The 18,745-nt window shown below is 34.2% G+C and overlaps 3 protein-coding genes and 2 long non-coding RNA genes across 5 annotated transcripts; 3 read left to right on the top strand and 2 right to left on the bottom strand.

The window, feature by feature from the left end:
- Positions 1-1,522: 1,522 nt before the first annotated feature.
- On the top strand, positions 1,523-3,207 carry LOC121123320 (uncharacterized). Its single transcript, XM_040718439.2, has 3 exons — positions 1,523-2,635; positions 2,694-2,840; positions 2,900-3,207. Exons 1-3 carry the CDS (start codon positions 2,624-2,626, stop codon positions 3,146-3,148), a joined length of 408 nt encoding a protein of 135 aa, XP_040574373.1. The 5' UTR covers positions 1,523-2,623; the 3' UTR covers positions 3,149-3,207.
- A 3,462-nt stretch (positions 3,208-6,669) lies between these two features.
- On the top strand, positions 6,670-7,915 carry LOC121122421 (uncharacterized). The gene is made up of 2 exons (XR_005865793.2): positions 6,670-7,063; positions 7,541-7,915. It is a non-coding gene; the product is annotated as an uncharacterized lncRNA (long non-coding RNA).
- Positions 7,916-9,969: 2,054 nt separating this feature from the next.
- Positions 9,970-11,538, bottom strand: LOC121122419 (26S proteasome regulatory subunit 7). Its single transcript, XM_040717400.2, has 2 exons — positions 11,163-11,538; positions 9,970-11,100 (listed from the first exon to the last, which is right to left on the bottom strand). The coding sequence occupies exons 1-2, from the start codon at positions 11,448-11,450 to the stop codon at positions 10,081-10,083; spliced, it is 1,308 nt and encodes a 435-aa protein (XP_040573334.1). The 5' UTR covers positions 11,451-11,538; the 3' UTR covers positions 9,970-10,080.
- A 345-nt stretch (positions 11,539-11,883) lies between these two features.
- Positions 11,884-13,914, top strand: LOC121122867 (CCR4-NOT transcription complex subunit 10-like). Its single transcript, XM_071893866.1, is given in 4 exon segments — positions 11,884-12,333; positions 12,392-12,865; positions 13,142-13,649; positions 13,652-13,914. Coding segments are annotated over 4 exon segments (1,671 nt in total). The 3' UTR covers positions 13,891-13,914.
- A 1,001-nt stretch (positions 13,915-14,915) lies between these two features.
- Positions 14,916-18,536, bottom strand: LOC121123223 (uncharacterized). The gene is made up of 2 exons (XR_005865947.2): positions 17,491-18,536; positions 14,916-17,415 (listed from the first exon to the last, which is right to left on the bottom strand). It is a non-coding gene; the product is annotated as an uncharacterized lncRNA (long non-coding RNA).
- Positions 18,537-18,745: the final 209 nt, after the last annotated feature.

The raw sequence follows: 18,745 nt of genomic DNA, 5'->3' as shown, positions 1-18,745 counted from the left end.
GCTAGTCTTAGGACCGGTTCTATCGAGCCTTAGGACTGCCAATCATTGAAACCGGCCCTTAAGACCGTCGCTCCTTGCGACCGGTCCCTAACTGTCAGTTCTTGGATTTTTTTTCCATCAAAATATCGATGGTTTATTAAGCCGAATAAGATTATTACACATTTCATTGAAAATATATATTATGTGGTATTGGACTGGACTGGATGGGAATGGACTGGACTACAGTTCTAAATAAGGACCCTTAAAACACCACCGATAAGACTGCAGAGACCGTTGGCATCTACATCAGGAATGTTTGGCCCACACAGTCGCTTAATGAAGATATTCCAAATTTTAGTATTGGCGGATTTTGACCTCCATTTCGAGGTAATAACCCGAAGAAACAACTATTAACCCGCTTTGGAATAGTTTGTTGATTCCAGAGGGGATATTTGGATGAAGGGTCAATATTTGGTTGTTTTGCTGGTTAAATTTTTGCTCAAGGTACCAATGAATCATCTCCGTCTGAAAAATTCTAATGAGTTTAGACATTTTCAATAGCTTAGATCTTCATCATCAGTGAGGTTATAACTTCAACAAAGGTAAAGCGAAATAATCTTTAGGTCCTAATGAATGATTTGACCTCCTTGGTCATTTTAGCCATCGATTTGTAAATCTACTAAGTATTACATTAAAATCTGAGCACTTTGAGTTTTAAACTTCAACAAGATATAATTTATTAATACACAATAGAATTTGAACAAAATGAATACTATAAATAGATGTGTGTCTGAGCTCTCTTTATCATTAATGTAGCCGCCCTTAGCAGCAATGATGGCTTCAAGGCGGCGGAGTAAGTCGTGGTACCCACTGCAGATTGTAGTCCTCTATCATGGCGTCCCAATACTGGCTGAAAGTGGCTTTGAGGACCTCGGTGTTTGGATGCAGGCACTACAGGTCTTCCTCTCGACATGTGTAGTGGAGGGTGTTGGCATCAGGATTGTAGGGCCCTAAGAAGAGTTGTGCAACGACGGAGATGTTTTTCTTTCATTTTTGGTGTCAAAAATGGCACTTCCGCCCTCATAACGCTCTTTCCAATCTTTTTTTTGATAGCTCTGTAGATAGTCTAGTGTAAAATCCCGAGATATCTAGCATGGACTTGAGGGGATTGGCGTAGAAGATTTTCTTTAACTCATCTGGGTCCAGTTTGGTCTTTTTGACAGAGCCCTTCTTCCTCTCCAACGTTTCGGACATGCTGACAGTGTAGAAGGTGGTCCTATAATATTAATTTTTTATGCTTTAAAATGTCGAAATATGAATTAACTTCAATCACTCAATCTAAATTAATTATTGAATCAGTAAATGTTCAGATTTCAATGGACCACCCGGAAATAAATACAAAGTTTCATCGTTTTACTACTTGTACTTTTTGAGAATCTTGACAAAGTTGAGTTTGGGAAAAATCGTTCATGATTTGGAGGGACACACTGTAGTGAGTTAATCATTGTAATATATATAAACGGTTAATTAGGTAGAAAAGTGTGGGGGGGGGGGAATTTACCTATTGAATGTAAGTACACACAATTGCTTAGATACAAGGGTGTGTCTTGTTGACCTTGCCCATTTCTCATAATTAGAAAAATACGATGAAATAGAGATTTGAGATCCATTGAATTCAGTAGATTCTACGATTCAATTTGTATATATATTTACTACGTGGCCCATTGAAATCTTACAACTTACAAATTGAACACTTACAAATTCAATAGTTAATTAAGGTTGAGTGATTGAAATTAATTCACATTTCGACATTTTAAAGCATACAAAATTAATATTAGAGGACCACCTTCTACCCTATCAGTATGTCCGAAACGTTGGAGAGGAAGAAGGGCTCTATCAAATAGGCCAAACTGGACCCAGACGAGTTAAAGAAAACATCCCAGGTCAATCCCCTCAAGTCCATGCTAGAGATCTCGGGATTTTACAACAGAATGTCCAGAGAGCTATCAAAAAGGGGTGGAAAGAGCCTCGTGAGGATGAAGAGGCCACTTTTAAATACAGCAATGAAATAAACCCATCTCTTCTGTTGCAAGACTCTTTTTGATTCGTTTTTGGCCCACTACATCCCTGATGCCAAACCCCTCGACAGGCCTAAAGGTCCGTCATCCACCCACCGAGGTTCACAAAGCCACTGTCAGCCAGCACAGAGACGCCAAGACAGAGGACTAGATTCCGCAGCAGATGTCAGGCCTTCTACCACTACCTAGAAGCCATCATTGCCGCTAAGAGTGCCTACATTAATTATTAAGAGAGCCCAGGCACACATTTATTTATAATACTAATTTTGTTGAATTCTATCCTGTTGAAGTTTAAAATTCAAAGTGTTCAGATTTGAATGGACCACATTTTAATAATCTTTGAAAGAGAGGCATTTTAGATTTTGAAGGGAACAAATTAGCTTTATATGCATTGGGACACCCTAAAGAATGCTCTTTTTCCATCTATTTTTACGCACTCATGTTTCTTAAATGGGTGGATGCCGTTAAATATTTTTATTTGTTCCAATAGCAGGTAGAAATATTATCATTATATTTTAGGATCTTGTTCCAAGCGCATTTATCTAACAAACATATACATTCTAAAAATGGTTTTTAAAGTAAGTTAATTTCGACATCACAAATAAATAAAATATAATTTAACCATTTACTTTTAAGATCACACTCCTTGCCTTGTTTGCTTTATTTCAATTCACATTAGGAGCTCCTACTCCTGATCAAGGTGGATTTGTGGCTGTTAGAAACATTATTCAATGCCAAACAAAAGAGGTTATCGCCGTGAATGAGGATAGCATGGACGCATACGTAAGTAAAGTGAAGGATCATATTTTGAGGTGTTACCATGACGACATTCTATTCATTAGGGATGTCTCGTTGGACCTTGTGGAGAAAAGGTATGTCCCATTGGCGCTATTGGTGCTGATGGTAAGAGTCGAGTTACATTTAGAAAGAATCAAGGACCTGGACAAACTGGATCCAATGGAAATGCTGCTCCTATCAATGAACAAGGAGTGGCTGTGGATCCCGCTGCTGTGACGTATCTTAAGCAAATAGAGGCTTACAAGAAATGGGAACTTCAACAACTTGAAAATAATAAGAAAATCATTGGATAACTAATTAATTTGATATTATTTTATGTTTAATCTATAAATAAATTGTGGTGGAACAAATTTGTACTCAAGGGTAGTTATTTCGGGGATTGATGGTCATATTATTTTGGTTGGAGTCTATGATACTCTGATTTTTTGTGTATTCTTAGAAGCGTAGGCTAGACGAGCTGTAGCCCCCAAATTATTAAGGAATTTTTGCTTCTTATTAGAATATTTTTTGGTCAGGATAAAGAAATTGACGCAAAAATTAGGGGGCATAATTTTTTTTTAAAGATTTATTTTATTTAAAAATCGTCATTCGAGAAAATTATACAGCAGAGTAAAAAATAAATAAATTTTTGTTGTGAATAGCTGTAGATTTTGGAATTATTTCCGAAAAAAAAAAATTATATTTGAAATTTCATTTCGGATAATATGGATTTTGGAACAAAATTTAATATTTAAAACTTTTTGTAAACAGTAGTAGATTTTTGAAATTGTTATCCAAAACATTAATTTTTATGTGAATATTGATTTTTGAAAAAAAAAAAATTCTAAAAAAAAGCCCTCTCACAAAAAATATATATACATAACCCTGCGGACGCCCCTGAATCTTGAATGAAATAATGTGAATTTCATTTGATCTTTTGTTGGAACTGATATAATATTTTAACAAATAGTACTTTAGGGTGAACAAACGTTCTCTTTTGGAAAAAATGGCATCCATTAACTAAGTATTTCCAATCCTGGAAAAGGCAACGTGTCCTTGTATGCGATCCACACCGGACGAAACAATGTTGAGTTTCCAAACTTCAAAAACCTACACAGGTCCTTTGTCTGGAGGGTCAGAAAGGAAATGGAAGAGTCTGGAAATGATTATGAATTAACAGCAAGGCGTGCCGATAACAAGAATTGTCCTTTTTTTGACCTTGTTGGACCTATTGTTTGGCCTCTAAGCTCCCCGTCCTCAACTCCATGAACTTTTTTAGGTGGAGGAAAGTTGAGTAACAAACAAATAGATCCTCCTGCAGCAACAAATCTGAGCTGATGTCCAGGATCCAGGATGAATTCTGAAATCTGCTAAAATAGACTATCATCATTAATTTTGGCGAAAATCCATTTTTTAAATCCTGTTGGTTGTTAAATAGAAATCAAGATCTGTAAATACCCCCACAATACTATGAACCCTATATTATAATGATAGGCATGGAATGGGTTCAAGAAATATGAAGAATTGATAAAAATATTCGAGGACTCGACAAAAATAATTAAAGACTTAATTGGACTTGTGAGCAAAGTTAAACCCCACCTGGTGATAAAATTTTTTTATTTTCTAGATCAAACATCTCCAAAAATATAAAGTTTTTTTCTTTATTAATTCAATTTAAATTTTCTTCATCGTGATATGCAGCAATCACTCGGTAGATAGGAAGACAAACCGAGTCCAATACCATCCAGATTATGCTTCGTCTTAGTTCAAACGTAGAGGCGCCTACAGAGAGTGGGCTAAAGTGGCGGTTGGAGCCTCCCTCCCAATTTAAGGAATAATAGCTTTTTACTCAATTTTGTTTGTCATTTCATTTTTGAATTTTTTTTCCACAAAATTTAATTTTAGAAATTTTTTTCCAAAAAAAAATAATTTTCGGTGAATAGCTACGAATTTTTAATTTTTTCCCCCAAAAAAGATTAATATTTAAAGTGAATAGTTATGGATTTTTGAAACTTAAAAAAAAAACCAAAAATTAAGCCCCCCCCCCAAAAAAAAAAAAAATATATATATATAATCCTGCAGGCGCCCTGAAACTAATTGTACATATATCATTGTAACTTATAGCAATAAATTGTCGGAATGTCATTTCAAGAGAAACAACAACTAATTATGTGCCTTCAGCAGCAACTGCTGATAACAGCTGTAACTCACATTTCCTTTAGCTCATTCAAATCCTCGTCATCCCAGAAAACGACTGGTCATGTTATTTTAACGAAATAGACTCAAAGTCAAATAACAGACATGAGTCAAATGACCTTCTTTTTTTTAGCATGCCCAAAGTACACACAATTTTCATCACAACAAATAATACTAAAGCCCAAGCTTAGATTGTTTGTTCTTGAATAAAGCGAGAAATAAACAATATATCTTAGTCAAGTCAAATCAAATTTCTTGGACTTTAGATGATATTTCTCCAAGAAGGAAAGAATATGTGTCAATTCATTTCCCTTCAATTCTCACCAAATGGTTTACTCTATGACGCATGTGATTGTTAGAGTATCCCGGAATAAATACCTTTGTAAATATTTGCAGTGTGTACCAGGCCTTCTACCACTACCTGGAATCCATCATTCCCTCTAAGGGTGGCTACATTAATGATTAAGAGAGCTCAGATAGACATCTATATATAGTATTAATTTTGTTCAAACTCTATTGTTAATTAATAAATTATATCTTGTTGAGGTTTAAAATTCAAAATGTTCCGATTTTAATGGACCACCCGTTCGACTTCATATTGTATTAAAATACCAAAGAAAGTGGAAATTGGATATTTAAAAATTATCATTGTTTAACATACTTCTTAAATTAATAAGTATGTAGGTAGAATACCAAATTGGAGTCCGAATAAATGAGTTAAAACAAGATGATCAAGTAACTATTGATATAATTTTATGTCAAACATATCTGTCCAAGTTTTTTAACATTATAAAAAATTCAAACACATTTATTTGTATTTTCAAATTAGTAGAATGGATATTTGACGTAAATATTTTATTTTATTTATAACAAATTGTGAAAGTGAACAAATTTTTTAGTTGTAACTTCAAGCATATTATGTAAGAGTTAGTTATGGTAAGATCTTGTATAAAAATGACCAATTCATGTAAATTATATTATTAGTAAATATCTATTTAGAAACAAAAATGGCTTCAGGTCCTATTAACACTCAAACACATTTATAAATGTACTATAAATATGGATTATTTGTCTTTGAATATTTAATAATTTTTTTCATTTCATTGCCTTCAAATTAAAATTTTTAATGTTTGTATTGTTATTTTGTTATATTGGAATGGATATTTAAGAAGACATATTTGTAAGGACATTTACATACATATATGATTTAATATATGTCCCAAGGGCCATGCCATATAGGTAGAGATGGGATTTGTGTATTTGCACAAGGAAAAGGGGGGAGCAAGGCATATCGTATTACTATATTCAAACCCTTTTTAGTATGAGCTACCTGTTTTTTTATATGATTTAGGAATAGAAAATGAATTATTGCTATAAAGAAGAGAACCTTCTACACTTAAAATAGTACTAGTACATGAAAAATATTATAATTATATTTTATTATTCATTTTTAAATCAATTTACACCAAAAATAGGCGATAATTCTTCTATACCAAGAGGGAGAGGTTAACACACACACAACTTATTAAATAATGAATAAAAAGAAGAACGAGCACTCGTATAACCTGTTTTTCCTTTTCTCATCGCAATATTTGATTTTTTTTTACACGGATCCCTTCCTCTTTATATATAGGAAGTAATGAAAATCGTATGTATTTTGGGCATGTTAGGAAAAAAGAAACCGAAAATCAACATAGTAACCCTCACAATTTGAAGAATGTTTTGAAGGAGAACAGCTTAATTGTCATGACGATTTATTAGATCACTTACAATCAGTTGGGATAAGGGAGGAGGGAGAGAAGGGAATAAACAAGGATTTTGGAAAGAATTACTCCGATGTCGATTCTCAATTTTACTCTGACTCCAACAAGGACTCACAATTATAACTCCACAATAAATCATATGGGTTACTCTTCGTCTTTAATGATTGCACACGAATGTTCAATCAGGTTTTGAATATAATTGAATGTAGTAGGAAAGGAGATTCACTACTCAGGAATTAAAAAAATAATGACGACAACTAAGGAGAAAAGGTAATTCATACTCAGATTACCAATTCCAAAAAACTGGCAAGCTAAAAAATATACACAACTTACATTAAGTTCCTGAAACCAATACTAAAATTACGGATTAAGAATCTAATTGTAATTATTAGTGCATTATTTCTTTAACTTAATGCAACAAGATGTTATTATTGCCAATACTCTAACTAAAGAAACGGTACATTTTTAAGTCTGGTCGATATTTCTTTCATTTGCTATGAGTATGATCATTGATCAGAGATTCAAATAATATGAAATGCCGGTATGTTAAAAAACAGAAATTGAAAATAAACGTGATCACCGGAGATGAAAAAAATTGTATTATAAAAGAGGAGCTGGATTTTTGTAGTTATTACCTGAATCGGGAATAGTGCTCCCTGCCTGAATATATGTCTTTATATACCAAAGCTGTCATCATTATTTTATTATTTTTTTTATTCTCAATACGCCATCACAATGTCATTGAAGTCCCAATGTAAAGTAGTATTCTCAAAGATTAAGGAAGATCTTGTGGCAATGGATATCTTGCCTTAGACGAGACTACGGGTAGATCCGGACATAACTTATTTTCGCATGGAACCGGAGCATGAGGACTTGTACTCGGAACTAGAAAACCTCGTAGCATGATGACTCGGAGCCAGAAAGTCCCGGAGCATGAGAACTTGGACTTACAGCTCTGAATATTGGATCTAATGGATCTTTACTCTTTTCTTTAATTATATTCACTATTTCGAATGAGTAATATTATTTACGGAATATGAAGAGAATGTATAATAAAGATGTAAAATAATTAATGATAATTATGAGTAGATACGAGTATAATATTAAAGATACATCTTAATATTTGCTGTCTTATATTGATTGTACTATGTAGATTTTATCGATGATAACCTCGACGAAAATATGTAGAGGCCTCATTCATCAGTACCCATTTATGTTGTTTGTAAAAATTTTCCTATAACAAAGATTTCATATGTCATTAATAGATAACATGATCGTTGTTGATTTATTTATTTTATCACTTTTTCATCCATACAATTCAGACTGAATTAAAATACTCTGTGTAATAATCAATCGTTTTTGGTTCCTAAAATTTTATAAAAGAAAAAATTTACTTCTGAGATTAGTGTTGGTATTTTCAAAGTAATTAGAAGAGAGAGTTGCTATTCTGTTCAGATCATGAGCAGATGAGTGGCATTCAACATAAGATTTTTGACTACTTTTATACAATAAGCTGGACCATCGAAAACATATCGCGTAAGAAATTGGAGCCAAAAACTTTTGACTTCAATATATGTAATTGGTCTATTGTCAGGCTTCTTAACATCTTTCAAATTTATTAAATAAGCCTAACCTATCAACACTGAAGTCATGAATCGTAGTTTCGTGTAAGACAATAAGATTATCATTTCCTAAAAGATTTTTTTAATCTTTGACAACACTACTTTACTTTTGGACTCCATTGACTTTGTGGTGGAGTAGCGAGAAGGAATGGTTTTGCTGTTAAAAGTTCCATGAACTTTAGCAGATTAGAATAAACTAACTATAATATACTAATTATATTCCATACAAATGGATACATTTTTTGTTTATCTTACAGTAAGGAATACTACAAGTAATAAAATTCATTAAGTTGTACTTAATTTTTAAATAAACTTTGGTAATATCCATCACATTTAAACAATTGGATTGTCTTTTTTAGGTTCTGATGATGATGAGGATAGAATTGTTCTTCGACGTCCTACATAATATTGAATCAGATTCCAGCAAACAACGATTTTGTAATTAATAAGCTAATATGATTTCAATATTTAGAGAACATGTTAGTTTAATATTGTAATATCAAGATTCCATATCGTCAACTTTTTCCATCTCTTTATTAAGATTATTACCATTTTAGGACACAAAATCTATTTTCCTCAAATTTGAACATTGGTATTTCCTTCAACCTCGATAAAAACTGAGTAAGATAATGGATTAATATTGTAACCATTCTTGGCTATACAACATTGCTTGGGAAGTTAAAATTATGGTCATAATAAAAAGTCCTTGTTGAACTAATACTAGAGTTTAGGAACGATTACGAAGTCATTTTTGTCAATGATTTTAATAGATACGGTGTAGGATTTGTGTTTACTTCCTTTCAAACCTTTCTCAGGACTGCTTACAGCTAATCTATTAAAACGTCATCACAGCTAAGCTGCTGTTTTTTGCTAAAACAGGAGAGCAGCCTAGCTGACATGACATATCATTAAATTAGGTATGAGATTAAGAAAGAAAAAAAAAATCCCACTCCATATCTAGCAAGGATCTAAGCAGAAACTATTCCTATGTCGATTCACAATTCTACTCCGAGTACAACAAGGAATTCTTATTATAACTCCGCAACAAATCCTCAAGGTTACTCTGCATTTTTTATGAGCAGACACGAATTTTCAATCAGGTTTTGAATTTAATTGAATGTATTAGGAAATGAAGTTAACTACTCAGGAGTTAAATAATAATGACAACAGCATAGGAAAAGAAAATTCATTCCTCTGATTAAAAAAAACTGTCCAGCTTATTAATACACAGGATTTAAATGACTAGTTTTAACCTCTTAGAAATTGTTAAGATTTTGTATTCTTGGGAACTCCACTCCATTTCTATTTATGAAACAAAATAGTTATTTTCAATTCGAAATCATGGGAGCTTTAAGACATTTTTATTCTAAAACTAAAGAATATGAAATTCTCATTCTGGAAACATTATAAATTTATGAGTGTAGAATCTAATTAAAAATACTTTAAAAATGAAAAAAAAAAAAAAAAAACTTACATTCGATTTGGTTTTCAATATAGTATGTAGATTTTAGATGATGGAAAAGAAATTGCCCGATGAAGACCTTAAACAAATAATTATCAAAAGAAACGTATGTATTTATATTTATACTTTACAAATAATGATAATTAATCTGCCGATAGGTAATAATAGCTTGAGGTCGAGAATTACAAAATTTAAAATAAAATTTAATTGTAAGTCATGTACTTTGGAGTGGATGAAAACTTAGCATAGGCTTTAATAACCTTATTGACAGCATCCAAGAAATCCTTTTCGGTTGCTACTTTCCTTCTTGAGCGAATGGCAAACATGCCTGCCTCAGTACAGACACTTCGAATTTCAGCACCCGTTGAGTTGGGACATAGACGTGCCAGGAGTTCATAACGAATATCTCTCTCCACGGACATAGAACGGGCATGTATCTTGAATATATTAGTTCTTCCTTCCATATCCGGAAGTCCGAACTCCACTTTACGATCCAATCTTCCAGGTCGCATTAAAGCAGGATCCAAAATATCCGGTCTATTCGTAGCCATAAGAACCTTGATGTTACCTCGAGGATCAAATCCATCAAGTTGATTAATGAGCTCCAACATTGTTCTCTGAACTTCATTGTCTCCCCCCGCACCATCATCGTAGCGAGCCCCTCCCACAGCATCAATTTCATCAAAGAAAATGAGACAGGCTTTCTTAGTGCGAGCCATTTCAAAGAGCTCTCTCACCATTCGAGCTCCTTCACCCACATATTTTTGTACAAGTTCAGAGCCAATGACTCGAATGAAGCAAGCATCCGTACGATTAGCAACAGCTCGGGCGCAAAGGGTTTTTCCTGTACCAGGGGGTCCATATAGAAGTACACCCTTCGGTGGTTCGATGCCAAGATTCACGAATCTTTCAGGGTGGATAAGAGGTGTTTCTACGACTTCCCTCAGCTTCTCAATTTGTTCCTTGCAGCCTCCGACATCTCCGTAGGTTACATCTGGTTTTTCCTCCACTTGCATCATCGTGACTGTGGGATCAATTTTAGGAGGAAGGGGAATGTGGATTTGATACTTGTTCCGATCCACACCCACGCGCATTCCTTCTTCGATGTCTGTTGGGGCTACTGATTCGGCGAGATCCACCACGAATTTGGCAAATTGCTTGACATTGATGATGTATTGTGGATTGTCCGAGTCGGCGTTGATGATTTTGGTGCATCGTGCGACCTAAAGGAGGAACAAATCAGTTGCATTAGACTCTATCTACAGGTATTTAGGGGTGGTCTTACTTGAAAGGGCTGCTCCGATTGAAGGACCTGCTTGTCAGCAGCAAGATCCCAAACGGCTGGAGGACCCAAACCCGTGTCGGACTCCTTTATTCCAGCTAGTTCGTTCACACGCTTTGTGATTTCGGAAATATCCGTCTCCACTTGCTTCAGGGACTTGGAGTATTGCCCCTGCCCATAGGCCTTGAGCAGTGCAATGTCCGACTCGTCCAGGGGCTTCACTTCAATTTCATCTTTATCCTCCTTGTCATTGCTACGTCGCATATGCTCTCCCAAGTAGTCTTTTCCCATCTTGTCGCTTTCTATTAACGCCACTCACTTCTAATCAAGAATCACAATTGGCAGACGACTCCTCTCGGAATAGATTAAAAGGATCAATGAATAAGCGATAAATAATAATAACAGAAACTTAAAACCTGCAAATCATTGAGGAGAAAGAAAACCAAATCACGCAACCTCTTGCCCTTCCCCAATGGCAAACAAACAACCAAATCCACAATCAAACAAATACTTTCAACTTTTAAACCTTCGCCCCCTCTTTCAGAGGGGTTTCTCTTGGTTATGCGAGGCATATCCCTCTCCTCCTTGACCAAACTATTTTTCTTCATAGGTTTTCAAATAAACCCTGGATATTCAGGTGGACTAAGGAATTTGAGCTAGATCAAATTAAAAATAAAGTTGACAACCAAGTAAAAGTGACGTATTAGGTGACGTCATAGTTCTAATGGATCCCTCCGAAGAAGAGACGAAACCCACAACATTGTCACAGAGTATGGAGAACATAGAGGATGTGGGTCTTTCATCTGTTGAACCAGATGATGGCTCATCTGTAGATATTAGTTCTTCTGTGTCTTGTAGTTTCACAGAAGAAGAAATTGCTCTCTCAACAGAGGCTTCGAAGGCATTTTCCCTCTCAGATTACTCTGGAGCTCTCCCGCCCATGGAATCCCTAGCAAAATTACGCCCCGAAGATGTGATCGTCACTCATAATCTCATTCTGACTCAATTCTTTGGCAAAAAAATCAATTTACTTCAGTTTCAAGCGTCTTTGACCTCACTTGTTAGGGACTCTCCTGAATATGATCCTGAGAATCAAGGAATAGTTTTGTATAATCTTGCTCTCACCAACTTTTTTCAAAGACAATTCACACAAGCGGAGCATCATCTTCTCAAAGTGCGGAAATCCCCTTGCTTTTCATTAGTAGTCTTATTGATATATTCTCTTTTTCTAGTTACTGGAAGGGAACCACTCTACGCACGATGATACCTTTCAGAAAAGAGTGTATAGTCTCCTTTGTAGAATCTATGTCTGTACTCGTCAAGGGGAAAAGCTTCAAAAATGCCTCAACGATTTGGGTAGTAGTTCTGAGCTCACAAAGCATTTTTTCAAAGTACAAAGTCTTCTTCTCTCCAAAAATCACAAAGCTTTTAAAAAGGATTTCAAGGACAGTCATTCATTCCAAGATGACAAATATAACCACACATTTGAATTTCTTCGCTCAAATATGGAGTACATCAAAGGGAATCCAAGGAAGGCTCATAAACTATTGGCTAACCTTGTGATAGAGAATGGAAACTCGGAAGTGGATTCATTTTACCACAACAATGTTGGCATCGTTCATATTATGCAGGACAAGCCCAACCTTGCATCTCATTATTTGCAAGAGGCTCTAGAAAAACGATTAAGCTCTTTGATGAAGAAGAGAATAAAAAGACATATCTGAAGGGAGAACCACCCCCGAGTATTTGCTCATCAACAAAAAAATTGAAATCACATATAATTTGGCAATAGCTCTTCTCAACTCTGGAACATACACAGAGCTCAGCTTTGAATACTTTATCAAAACCCTTCCAATGTTTCAAAAGAGGCCTTCTCTATGGCTCCACATGGCTGAGTGTTGTATCCAGAGCTACCAACAACTGAACTCTGTGCCTACATACTCGGACTCAGTCGCTTCCATCCGGGATTTGAAGCATAAAAGTACGACTCTCACAAGTATAGGTCCAATTCAGTATCAAAAATAGTTTTGACTGACTCTGGGGGACATCCCTTTACACATCCCGGAGTATCCGTTCCTGTTCCATTAAATCCACCCAAAAATAATAATTTGAATTTAGATTTTGCTCTCTCTTGCTTGAGGAATGCAAGTGTTTTGATTAAAATGAACAGATATAAACAAGAGTCCTTGTTTGCTGCAACCCTTGTCAACCATAGTTATGTTTGTCTTTTGATAAAAGACTATGTAACTGCCTTTCATAAAGCACAAGAACTCTTAGATTTCCTCGTGTCCGCCTCCACTCATATTAAAGATGGCTCCACCTACAAATTACTCGGACACCTCTACGCGGGAGAAGCTCTAATCTATTTGGATCGTATATCTGAGGCTACTGAACATTTGGGTCCTTTAACACTTCAGTCCTTGGATACAGAAATGTCATCTGGTGGGGATGAATCAGATGATTGTTTCAAAAAAATACGCCCTATGGTGGGCTTGGATTTTCAGCCCTCAACTTTAATCTATCTGTTGCCTTTGCTCTTCGAGGTGAATTGGATAAGGCAAAAGGGGTGTTAGATAAAAGCACGGGTCCTAAGAGTGTAGAGCTTGCCACAAAAATTACCATGATGAATCTTTATATATATATAATGAAAAAGGACATGAAAACTTGTCGGGAAATTATTCAAGAGAATTGTGATGTTGTTAAAATACCTTTTACTGCTCAGGCTAAATAAAAAATCCGTGTGGAGAGATTTTTATTATTATATTTGAATCTCTTTAATATTTGATGTTTGTACGATAATTTAGAAATAAAAATATATTATATTGTTGTTGTACAAGAGTTCTTCCTCTTATTTATTAATAGCTAGGTTGACATGTGATGTTAACTAATTAATTTCCTTCTGTTTAATTGTATCCTTTTCAGTTTATTTTCTTTCTAAATAATTATATCAGGCCTTTATCTTAATATATAATAAGTGGGTTCTCTAACACGGTGTTTCTCAAACTTTTTTCGGTCAGGGCACCTTTCAAAAGTGCACAAAATCTCAAGGCACTCTAGTATAAAAAATGATACGAAAATGACACTGCATAGCCTAAAAACAAGTATTATGTTTATTTAGACGAGGCAGTACTGAGTAGAGAATAAAAGGAACTGTAAATAATGAATTTAATAATAACTTTAACTATAAAAACAGATTCACTATTTGCTTGATCGCCAAAGCAACAAAAAAATAAGAGCAGGAGAACTGAAATGAAGCTTCATTTCACAAATAAATGCGGGGCATTGACAATGGTTACTTGAGACAGATTTTTTGGCCTGATTGTATATATTTATTTTACTATAATGAATTTAAAATTTTATCCTTTCATATTTAAAAAGAATGTTTTCAAATATATCTATAAATGAAATGCCTTATTATTATTAGATTTCAAAATAATTTCAAGGTCACATTAAGGGGGCGACCAATGTCCTACGGCACTAACTTTGATAAATGCCGCTCTAATAGACATTCTAGTTTACTTATGAGTTATGAACAAGCTTTAACTTTTGTTCAAAAAAGAGGTTTTAGAAGGCGGTTAATATTCTGAAATTTAATAATAAATATTAATGATTTTTCCGTTATTTTGAATCATACCTTTGTTAAAAATCTATTCGGGACCTTGAATTTTGAATATCAAGTATATTTGTGCTTCATAAACAGGAAATTTGATTAATGTATAAAAAATCATCTTACAGGATATAAAAATAAAAGACAAGTTCAAGAGGAAAATGGACTATATTATCGAAATATTTTTATTATTTTAACTTAATAATTTCATTTTATACTCAGACAAATTACAAGGTTATTTATATTACTTTCGATATTCATTTAGCATACCTATTTTTTATTTTTTTTTACATTAGTTTAAAATAGTTCATATTTCTTATGTAACGATAAAAATATACAATTGAAGTACAATCATCTGTTAGGTGGAATGAATTTTGGCAATGAACCTTTTGTTGTATTCATGATGACAAATATTTTACCATTTGTAACCAACGCAAATTTTTCATCAGAACGTTAATAAATGTAATTAATTTTTAAGTTATATTGGTAAAGAAACAGTGACCAGATTTCCAAGTTGATAATAATATTTCACAAGACATTATATAACATACATGGTAAATACTCCATTACTGTTAACTATCATAGTACCATCAACTAAAAATTAAGTACTTTTTAAAGAATATTCCTTCATTGAGCCTAAACATATTGGTCGTCGTAATAAGAATTCCTGATCATTGCTAAAGACTTGATCGTATCTCACTTCCACATAAGTTTCTTTTATTTATTAAAATTACGTATTATATTTCTAGTTGACAGTATTATGATAGTTTTTGAGAAGTATCACTGTTTGAGTATTTACCTAAATTACTTAACTTGATTTAAGGTCTTATAAGAGATATATATTGAGAAAGATGTGGAGACATAGCAAGTTTTTGTGAATGATTGTGATAAATATTCGAAAATATAAAATATTATTCCTTGCTGGCGTTGAAGATCCTCTAGAGCAATGGTTCTTTACCTGGGCTCGATCGAACCATAGGGGTTCAGTGAGTCAGTCTCAGGGGTTCGGGCTCCACTTGAGACCAATTGAAAAGGGTTTGGGGGGGGTTAGTACCTCCTCCAAGATTAAGAAACAGTTGTTTAGAGGAAGTTATCGGGGATATTTATCCATAATGTTCTCATTTTCGCATATGATATTGAACTACTGTCAAGTGAATGCAAAGGTTTTTATGTGGTTCCTTGTTGCCACACTGGCAAAGCAGTTGGTTAAAAACTCAAAGATCAAGGGTTTTTCTTTAGGGACATTTCAATTTTAATTTCCGCTCGGGAAAAAACGACACCATATTTCTTTTCATGCATTGACATTTAGAAACTTTAATAGTAAGCATTTACTCATGAAGTTATATACAATTGATTGCAAATTATCCAAATTTATTATCAAAATAGCCGTTCAATACTGATCCTCATTTTCAGCGCAAAATCATCTTCAATGATGAAGCTCATTTTTGGCTCAATGGCTTGGTTAATAAGCAAAGTATGCGTTATTGGTAAAGCAGCAATCCACAAGTTTTTCAACAAGACATCATTGCATCCCAAAAATTACTGTTCGGTGTGAACTTCATGCTAGAGGGATTATTGGGTCATATTTTTTCGTTGATGATGATAATCGCCACATTACTGTAAATAGAAATCGCTATTACACAATGATAACTGATTATTATTTTCAATTTTTTTGCCCCAATTGAAAGTTATGGATTAGCAAACATGTGGTTTCAACAAGACGGCGCCACTTGTCACACAGCAAACGTTACAATCAAAAAGCAAATGTGGATAGCACTTTATTTCGAGAAACGGACCAGTTGATTGGCCAACCTCAGTCGTACGATATAACGTCCTTAGATTATTCTTTTGAGGTTTACGTCAAGTAATTGGTTAACAGCAATTAGCCGGCGACATTAGAAGAGCTCAGAAAAAATAGCGAACGCAAAATTGATGGAATATAAGTCCATTTATTGGAAAAAGTAAAAGGAAATTGGTTTCAAGAATTGGACTTCTGCTCGTGGTGATCCCGTTAGAAAAAATGATTTTCATAAATAAAATGAATAAATGTACTAGAAAATGAAATATTTAAAGAAAAAAAAATCAAAAAATTTGAAATTTACTTAAATTTTACAAATTTTTTTCCAAAAAATTAATTTTTTTGGAAATAACTCTAAATTTGAAATTTTTTCCAAAGAATTAAAAAAACAGCGAAAAAATACACTGAATTTTCATCACTCTCAATAGGCAGTACTGCCTATAGCTCGAGCTATATAGGTGAGTATAGACAGTGTATTAGTATCAGTGATGAAAGTTCGTTGTAGCAAGGTTAATAGAAATATAAAGCTATACCATAACGCCTGTACGAGTGATTTTTGACTTCCACCACGGTTTTAATATTGACGTCATAGTAGATGAGGGGTTGCTTATTTTGTCAAAATCTGTTTTTCATGCCCAGCAGCCGGTACGATACATTAAATGGAAAATTCTAGCAATAGTGACGTCATAGAATAAGAGTGCTTGCGTGTTTTGCCACAACCTGCCTGTTTTGCCCAGCACTCGGACCAATACATCAGATTGAACATTCTTGCAAGCCCGATTACATGATGGTCTAACCTTGTATTTCTATTAATCCTGGGAATTGGTCGTCTGAGATTGAACATTCTTTTCCTTAACAGTTGTCATTATTATTTAATTCCTAAGAAGTGAACATCCCCTTCTTTTACATTAAATTATATGTCTAACCTGATTGAACATTTGAGAAGGGAGCGTAACCCTGAGGATTTGTTGAGGAGTTATTATTGTAAGTCCTTGTTGGACTCAGGGTAGAATTGGGGATAAACATCGGAGTAATTCTTCCAAATGTCCTTGTCTATATCCTTTTCTCCTTCCTCCCTTGTCACAGCTGATTGTAGCTGATCTAAGGAAACATCATGAGCATTATTCTTTCTCTCCTCCAAAATATTCTTCCAATTGTTAAGGTTGCCATGTTGATTTGTGGTTGCTTTTTTTTTTAAATGCCCATTCTGCACTGATTTTCACCATTGGCCATTGTCTATTTAGTAATATTGACATAGGAAGAGGGGGAGGGATTAATGTCTACTCCAAGGTATATATACCTTGGAGTAGACATTTTTCTAAGGGCAAAAAAGCACGAGGAGAAGGAAGGAACGAGATATACGAATATGGGTTAATAATTTATCAATTATATTATATATACTTATATGGAAAAACAATAAATATAACTATTGATATGTGGTCAGGCTTATCTTCAATTATGGATATTTGAGAGTTAGTTGTATGTTTTTATGCAACATATCCTATATTAGGTCTTCAATCAGAAGGGAAGATTTGTTGAATTCTTTTTGAATGTAGCTAATATGATGTCATTACATTTTTAAAATATTTTTGAAGGTATCTCTATAGAGTTGAAGACAGAACAGGAAGATGTAGGTACATAAAATCACGAGATGCATATATATATGTCATATATTAGAGTTACCTTATAAAATAACTTTGCAAGTTTTTATTTTGTGCTCCACATCCATCAGAAAAATAATGTATCCAGCTAATAAGTGGCAAGGTCTCCTTCACAAACTGGATAACTTTTTTTTAATATATTTGAGGGTCGTAAATAAAAACTACTTTTCAAGATATTTTCTTTTTAATCATATAAACTTTGCCCATCACAGCTCTAGTTTTTTGATCCCCCTTCCGAATAATAGGATTTGTCCAAGTCTGAAAAATAGTTATTCATTTCTGCAATCACCTCCTCGTTTGAATAAAATATCTCCCCCCCAGCCATTTCTTCAAATTTGGGAACAAATAGTCGTAGGAGTTAGCCAGTCTGGAGAATAGGGGAGTACGTGAAAGGAGTTGGAACCTTTTTCCACTACATTTGAGACCCCAACTGCTGAGGTGACATTTACTACATTGTCGTGATGGAAAAGGACCTTTTTTGTAGGGCAATCGTGGGCGTTTTTCTTGCAGCTCCGTTTTC

This window comes from Lepeophtheirus salmonis, unplaced genomic scaffold (assembly GCF_016086655.4).
Source record: "Lepeophtheirus salmonis unplaced genomic scaffold, UVic_Lsal_1.4 unplaced_contig_11160_pilon, whole genome shotgun sequence".
Taxonomy (NCBI): Eukaryota; Metazoa; Arthropoda; class Copepoda; order Siphonostomatoida; family Caligidae; genus Lepeophtheirus; species Lepeophtheirus salmonis.
The sequence above is the reverse complement of the archived record's forward strand: the minus strand, read 5'-3'. Positions and strand labels throughout refer to the sequence as shown.